Source organism: Azolla caroliniana, unplaced genomic scaffold, assembly GCF_043228905.1.
Source record: "Azolla caroliniana isolate FFs.n. ecotype wild unplaced genomic scaffold, voAzoCaro1.0.p SCAF_22, whole genome shotgun sequence".
In the NCBI taxonomy this organism is placed as follows: Eukaryota; Viridiplantae; Streptophyta; class Polypodiopsida; order Salviniales; family Salviniaceae; genus Azolla; species Azolla caroliniana.
Window position 1 is genome coordinate 7,466,107 of NW_028230457.1, and position 8,374 is coordinate 7,474,480.

Sequence of the window (8,374 nt, forward strand, 5' to 3'; positions counted from 1 at the left end):
TCTCTCTCTCTCTCTCTCGACACAAACATGGCTCGGTTGAAGCTTGAGTTTGGCTTGGTTCATCTTTAGCCCTACTCAACCGACTGAAACTGGTTGCGTCAGTTATGTATTTTTCAACTAATAGAGAGAGAGAGAGAGAGAGAGAGATTATATTATCGTCTTTGGAGGTCAAATATGACCTATGAGACCAAAAATATTACATTTCACATGATACGTGTGAAGGTGAGTAGCTTTACCAATGAATGTTGGAATCAAGAGTGCACATTATGGTTGTGAGAGAACGTCGTGCAAGGATTGGGTTCGATCTAAGAGATGTGGAAAGCATGGTCGAATATGATCAAAGGCAGAGCATTGTATCAAAGTGTGATACTCAGTCTCTCGAACTTGTTTAGGGCAAAGTGTGCATAGTCGGCCACTCTCATCACTTGTGCCCCAACGCCCCGTCTCACATCTCAATGCATGCGAGCTAAGTCGCATGGAAGCAATGGTTCGAATGGCAGATATCAGGATGGGCTCTAACATGTATCAATGTGTACGGCTTCCCCGTTCCACGAAGAATATGGTTTTGTAATTAGGTGCAACATTTGTAGTATAATGTGTGAAGCGTGAGCCACCACATTTGTCCCATGTCATGATACATTGGCATTGCAAAAAGGCCTCATTTATAGAGGAATCTAGTGATGCATCATGAAGCAAGTGTCTTGCATCCCATCTACCAAACCATTTTTCTAAATCTTGCATCCAACCGGAACACAAAGTTTTGCTTTTATGCCTCTTTTGGATCTTTTTGCTTGCTTCCCATGCAATTCTAGGAAGTCGATGTGAGGGGCTTTTTTGAACCTTAAGTATGTATTCAACAACCCTTTCCATGGCCATGATCTCAATGGGAAGCGATCCCGTCTCAAGGAGGAGGAGGGTGTAGGGCTTTTGTTTCTTAACTCGTAGAAACTTTGTAAGAAAATGCTTTTGGACATTTTCAAACTCTTTCCACGTAGATTTAGGGATGCTACCGCCCCATACTTCCACCCCATAGAGAAGAACTAGGGTCACCAAAGTGTCAAAAAGATATTTCTTGAGGACCCAACACTTAATATCTCCAAGATTGCATGTGTTCTCAAATGCATAATATGCTCGCTTACCCGCCTCTAAGCGGCGTGTAGCACATTCATTCCATTTATGATTTGAAGGAACTTCAAGGCCAAGATATTTGAAGCTTTCCACACATTCAAGTGGCTCATTGTTGTACATAATGCATGGTTTATCTCTTTTTTGACTCTTCACAAGCATAATCTTTGTTTTAGAGCTATTGACACTTAATCTAGTATGCATGCAAAAAAATTCCAATGCCTTCATAAGCTTTTGTGCATCTCTTGAAGTATTTGCAAAAAGCACTACATCATCCGCATATAACAAAAGCATAATCACAACATTCCCAATGGCAACTTCTTCAACACATTCTTCATTTACAAACTTGGTAACCATTTCTTCTAATTCATCAATGCATAGACCAAATAATGTTGGTGAGAGTGGGCATCCTTGCTTAACACCAATAGTGCTATTGAAAAAATCTGGATGGATGGATAGATAGATAAATAAACAAATAGATCAATTCTATTTATTGGCTTTGGAGGTCAAATATGACCTATGAGACCAAAAATATTTCATTTCATGTAATACATGTGAAAGTGAGTACTGATTCTAGATGTTCAAGATCTTTACCAATGAATGTTTCGCTCGTGAATGCAAGTTGTCATTGTGACAAAAATGCGTGCAAGGATTGGGTTTGGTCGAAGATGTGTGGTAAGTGTGGTCGAATATGATCAAAGGGGCAAAGCGTTGTATCAAAGTGTGATACTCAGACTCTCAAACTTGTTTCAAGCAAAGTATGCATAGTCGACCACTCTCATCACTTGTGCCTCAATAGCCCATCATTGGAGTTCAGCAAGCAATATATAGAACAAAAAAATACTTTCTATATCATGTTTGATCTCACATGAGCAAATCCATACATTTGTGACTCATTTCATGTACTCGTTTTCTTCATAAATGAATTTTAATAGTATAATTTCAAGTGGCCTAGAAATTAAATTCAAGAAGACATGCCCACATAAATCACACAACAATACTATTGAGCTCCCTACAAAGTCTAATTATATTAGAAAATGTCATATAAGTAGGACTCTTTAATGAGATGGTTGGCTTTTTCTTGTACATGTCTATCTTTGTTTCTACGTCATCACCATGCAAATACTTCCAATTATCCTTCTCAATTCATTGTAAATGATAAGGATACCCAATTAATGTACATGCTTGTTATACATTGTCAATAATGTGCATGTTTGTTTGTGAATATATTTACTATTATTGTGATGAACATCCATGCAAAATGAGACACTGTGTTTATGATCCTTGTTTCTCTTTTTTCATATTGATTATTTTCTCCCTACAGAAACAAAATTAATGATTTTTTGAAATGCAAGACTTTTAGAGTTCTTAGCCAGGAACAATTTTATGTTCCTCAAGTTAAGGTAACATGAACATACATTCAGTTTGTTTGTTGGAAGAAGGTGAGAATGCTATTGTATACAATGGTGTGGGCACTATAACCAAATACAAAGTCTAGGTGGCCAAAGTTGGGCACAATGCTGGTGTGAAGACAAGGTGATGGAGATATATCACGAAGGAGATGGGCAACATCTATAGTATTGGCAAATGCATCTTTCTCACCGCTCACCATTAGTGTTGGCACATGGTTACTTGGGTATTGTGACATGTTATATATTGGTGATGTTGATTGTTTATACCGCATGATGTTCCCATGCGTCCCATAATCGAACATTGCAAATGTGCCTTGTCGAATCTCTGCAACATATTCATATGTACATTCATTCAATGATTATAAAAGATTTATTTTGTGAAATCTAAGGTTCATCTTATAAAGGAATTGAGATTAACATCTAACATTTTGTTTATGAAAACATTCATCCATAGTCAAGCATAATATGAATAGCTTTCCCTTTGAATATGACTTACGTTGAGCAAAATGAGCCAAATTCTTCACCGATGTGTCTTGGGTTTCATATTTATCGATGTAGGACCTCCTCGTGGTATTCATGCAACAAGTAAAACCTAATTCATGCATAAAAGAAACCAAATTGTTAACATAGGGAATATTCATATTTAGTTGCACCAATTTTGATTTTTTTGTCACATAAGAAATGTTCATATTTAGATGCAAGAAAAATCACTTGTGTAACATTGTAATTGTGTGGCCCATTAATGTTGGATAATCATAGAATTCATACTTTGGGTTATTCGGTACAAAAGTCTACCTACAAAAGGCTTGTTAGTGACTCCACTTGCAATGTACGTAGTAGATGCTCTAACTAAGCCTCAATATTCGAAACACTTGATATTAATCATTGCACACACTATTTAAGTAGCATTATTGATTACATACATTGACTAAGTTACTAAATAATAATTAGTCAAATCGACATGTTCATCATTAGTCATCACAGTCTAAACATATCAATTGATGATGAGACATTAACCTGAGAAAAGTCGGAACCAATCGTTGTAACATTTCACACTAGTTGCTTTACACAAGAAATCCACCAGCGATCTACCACTAGGTCTATGCTTGACAAATTTAACAAGAAATAACAAAAGAATTAGGATACTAATCAATACTACTTTAATCTCATGTAGAAATAGAACATTTAAAATTATAATTTGATTACACATACCCACGTGTAGTGAGTTGGTGGATGTGCAATGCCTCAAGTACCTGGATATTAATCATATAGTGGGTACCAATTCATATATTTTATAGTTAGAATGTAATTGACAAATGGACAAATATATTAGATACAATACATAAAGTTGTATTGACACTTTGTCCCTATAAAAGTTAGATTTATGTTATTTACTATTTCAACACCTTAGTATGCATGTATGTATGTCGGTATGTGTGTGTGTGTGTGTGCGTGTGTGTGTGTGTGTGTGTGTGTGTGTGTGTGTGTGTGTGTGTGTGTGTGTGTATGTATGTATGTATGTATGTATGTATGTATGTATGTATGTTTAAATCAAAGAGTATATCTAAACTTGATTGTAAGTTGCTTACCTTTTGTAATTGTAATTTGGAGGAAATGTAGACAATTTGTGGTCCACTTGTGATATATGACACTGGAGCAAGAAGAGCTACTTTGCTTACTAATTCCACTAATTTCCCTTGCGAGAATGTTGCTAATGTTGCTTGAGCACCCTATACAATCATTTAGAAACATTGAATTTTACTCCGAATTGATTATGTAATAATAGATAGCCCTTCACTTCGATTTTTGTGGTAAGTGTTTCAATTTGTTTTATACATATCTTAATGTGATCTTATCTACATATCTTTTTAATGTTGTGATGGTCTACTATTCGTGATAAAAAAGACCAAGTCAATGTGGAACTTTCCTTGGCCTCTCTTATCATTGGGTATCTCAACATGGAAGAGCCATCTAAGTACAAGGTGAGTTATGCACACATTGTGTACGGGAACAACCAACATTGAGATTAATGTTGATCTTTCTTCTTCGAGCATCTAGGGCCAAAGTTTTCCTAGTGGCTGTTAGGTTCACAAGATGAGACAAGATCCATATATCAGTTTCATCAAGATATTTAGGTTCGGTTTCAATTAATTAAACAATATTAAGGGTGTCCATGAATCATATTATTAATCGGTACCATAAAGTCACGTCTAGTGACACATGAATTTTCTTCAAGCTGTTTGAATGCAAACTTGTTACTATGCTTTGACCACATTTCTTTTTCTATTGGAATGAATATGTGTCAAGGAACACATGATTTCCCTTGTGATGCAAAACACAAACTTGTTACTATGATTCGACTATATTTTCTTTTCCTAGTGATACACTATTTTATGCTATCAACCAAACGCCATGGCTAGGTTCAAATCCATATGTTCACACATTTTTCTTAAAACATATATAATTTCTCATGAATTGCATGCCACATTGATGTATCAAACTAATCATGTTCACTTGCCTAACAATTGACACATCCATCTCAACTCCATGTTTTCTAGTCTCACTAGTAGCAGCTAGATCTTGATAGTGAGTCGACCCCGGTCTCAACTATGTCCTACGTTTGTCAACGAGTTAGTTACATTACCAACCTCGGAGTACGCCACAAGAAGGACTTTTTGTTGAGTGGCGGATGACACCACTTGTAGGGAAGCAGAAAAATCTTCGGAAGCAATCTCATCCACACTCCAGTCCCAGAATCCCTACAATAATTGAATGTGGTACATACAATAGTAGATATAGAAATACATATTATTTGGATTAGTACAAAATATTTGCAAGATTTAATCTTATATTACAACATTAATCTCAAATTGCAAGATTAATCCATTGTGTACATATATATTGCATTGGAATGTCATTAACATGCCCTAACACAACTCCAGAATGGGTTGTTTCTAGTTACAAAGTTCCGAATTACGTGCATAATACCGGCATTTTTAGACAGAATGCGGGGTAATCATGCTGATTAAACCATGTGTTTTGCCTTCAGCTGAAAATGGATTAGAATGTAATCTTACCTTGTCTTTGCTCGTGTAATTAAGGTGTCCATAGCTAAATCTTGTGGCTCGATAGTTTGCTATCCACACATCGTAACCGCGATCTGCAAGGATGAATCCCAAGCCTTCCCCGGGTGGATTAATCACCCATACATCACCTCCCTACAGTTAACACATGAATGATCTTCCCACTTTACCATTTATTTAATTCATTGATCTACTTTGAACTGAATCCGAGGTTTTAGTGACTCAACAATTTGATGATTAATTTATATTTTAGAGGCTAAGGATTCATTTTATGGTCCTCCCAAATGATGATTAGTTAGCTTTAATGATAAAAGCATTGAGCTTATTAAAACATTTTAGGAGCACAAGCAAAAAAACTTCCATCGAATTATGACATTCCATCGAATCGAAAGTGTGTTGGAGCTAATTATTACGAAACGGAGTAAAATACCGTGAAGATTCCGTGGAACAGAAGAACTGGAGATAGAAGATTATGAGTAGTAGGGATCATTTCCGGCCTCCACATTCTCTGAATGCCCAGCAGGAATCCATCGCTTGTTTGAACCTGCGAGCATATAAATCATCGAAAAGCTCCAATAAAGTTAGGCGGGTAATTAAGAGAATGCGACCATTAATTAGTAGTGACGGCACAAATTAAAGTCTGTACCACATATTCCTGGCAATTGTAAACTTTGTAGGGCATGACAAGATCGGAACAGAGGCCATCTGCACGATCCGTCTTGTGGTATGAAACCAATCCCGCCGTGCACCTCGTAACAATCAATTGGCCAAAAACAAGATAGTTGGCCATAACAATTAACACTAAAATCTGCAAACCCTCCATCGTCTTCATCGATCTCTAATATTTAAGCTACGTTAAATCCTGGATCTAACTGGGACTTACAAAAACCCTCTTTAATTAAGATTAATGTATGTGTGGCAGAGCGTAATACTCTCTGATTCCGCTAAATCAACGAATTTACATTCGGTTCGGTTAATGCAACATTCGGTTCGATCAACGCGACAAGAAGCTCAAAACCAATGCAATTAATCCCGTTCCGATGCAGACTGTCACTAGCTGAGCAACATAAACCCCCAAAAATGGTGAGAATATAATCGGAGCATGGTGAAGGAAGCTTTTTTTTTAAGTAGCGCGTGATTAAGCTTATGCAGGAAGAAGCTTGTGGAATCAAGCTGCTTTGCTTAGTCTTTAATTAGCCTTTTAGGCGATCAGAGCAGGATTAAGCTTTAGAAGAAGGGGATGTAAGAAGGAACAGTGGAATCACTCCTGGTATAAAAAAACAGAGAAGAAGAGAGAATGGAGGGACATAGAATACATCCACAGGAAGCCATGAATGAATGTAATTAAAATCAAATGATTGGGTTGTTATTGCCAAATCAAATGAAGGAAGCCTCTCTCTTTCAAGCCAAAGGTTTGGTGACATTCAATTAATTCAAAATGCTTTTGCATATTTACGGGGGGTACCCTCCGTCCCCCGCCCCCCGCGTGTGTTTGTCCAATAATTCGGTCGGGGCCTCTCGCTTGGTTCCGATAGTAAGTTACGTGTGTGTGTGTGTGTGTGTGTGCGTGTGACTTACTTTTGTTGGGATTTCGAAACCCTGTGGTTATAACCTACGAACTACGAATCACATACTGGGTTATGTTTTGGGGTACGTTTCCACACGTGGAAATCGACCAATGTGGAACCTCATTCTTCCCGCAGGTGATGACTAATATGTTTGGACTTGGTTTAACACCCCCCCGTCTACGGTGACTAACTACATTTGTATAGCCGGTTTATGGTTCATCGTGGGTTCTAACATAACTAAGTAGATTGCTAGTTATTGTTCTCGAGAAAACACTAGTGAAAGACCCGATTAAATGTTGGGGCTATTTTTTTTTCACTTTTGAAAGATTGAGGTAAAAATGCGTTTTCAAAATTAAGGGTTAAACACGAAATATGAAAGTCACGAGAGTTGAGTACGGTATCATTTAGTTGCTAAGAAAGGAGACTTTTGGTTTCCAAAGACATCAACTTGGCATTTAGGCCATTGGATGTTTACTAAGGTACATAAATTTGATATCTATAATTGAGTCATTGGATGACCACTCTCTTTATGATGTGGGACCATCATAAAGAGCATTAATATGCTTTGCTTAGATCTTTGTCGTAACACGTGTACTAGAAGACCAAAGCATCCGAGGTTGTTTTGAGGTGTGGTAAATAGATTTTGAGTTTGTTGAAATGGCGTTATTAACCAATATCTCGATGTCTAATTAGTCTTACTCTTCAATGTCTCCAATTTGAAGGTGTTTTTTGCCTTCCATTCCAAAATTTAGAGGCCATTCTCTAGTATATATTGGAAAGGAAATTTTCATTCATTTCTAATGAATCAAGTTATTGTGCTTTTAGTTGGGTTTTGCTTGCCTTTGATAAGGAAAGATGAGAAAGTCACAATAATAGAAGTCATCTCTAGATGGAGAAGGCTCTTGGATTTAGGAAAAAGATTGCACAACAATTTGTTCTTTTATGTGTAGTTATCAAAATAATTACGAATCCCTCGGGATAGGTAAAAGATTTCAGAAATTTAATGTATAGATTGCCCAAAAACATACGACTAGATTTGGGGCGGTATTGAGAAAATATCAACACGTTTCCCCGAACATAGTTCTTTGTTCTAACTTCCATAAAATACACATGTTCATGCGATGCTAGACTTAGCAACAATAAACATCGAGAATTCCAACATATGTGTCTTGTTGTCCTTACTTTG

The 8,374-nt window shown here is 36.9% G+C and overlaps 1 protein-coding gene across 1 annotated transcript; it reads right to left on the reverse strand.

The window, feature by feature from the left end:
- Window positions 1-2,380: 2,380 nt before the first annotated feature.
- On the reverse strand, window positions 2,381-6,826 carry LOC147849905 (triacylglycerol lipase 1-like). The gene is made up of 9 exons (XM_087337302.1): window positions 6,267-6,826; window positions 6,051-6,164; window positions 5,615-5,755; window positions 5,186-5,296; window positions 4,127-4,267; window positions 3,750-3,790; window positions 3,555-3,637; window positions 3,034-3,129; window positions 2,381-2,862 (listed from the first exon to the last, which is right to left on the reverse strand). Exons 1-9 carry the CDS (start codon window positions 6,450-6,452, stop codon window positions 2,546-2,548), a joined length of 1,230 nt encoding a protein of 409 aa, XP_087193428.1. The 5' UTR covers window positions 6,453-6,826; the 3' UTR covers window positions 2,381-2,545.
- Window positions 6,827-8,374: the final 1,548 nt, after the last annotated feature.

What these genes read in the sequence shown, in the direction of transcription:
- LOC147849905 (XM_087337302.1), bottom strand. Translation starts at nt 6,452, where the DNA reads ATGAAGACGATGGAGGGTTTGCAGATTTTAGTGTTAATTGTTATGGCC. An exon ending in ATTACACGAGCAAAGACAAG is followed by an intron (nt 5,297 to 5,614) that starts GTAAGATTACAT and finishes CAATTATTGTAG; the next exon opens with GGATTCTGGGACTGGAGTGT. An exon ending in CCAAATTACAATTACAAAAG is followed by an intron (nt 3,791 to 4,126) that starts GTAAGCAACTTA and finishes ATTAATATCCAG; the next exon opens with GTACTTGAGGCATTGCACAT.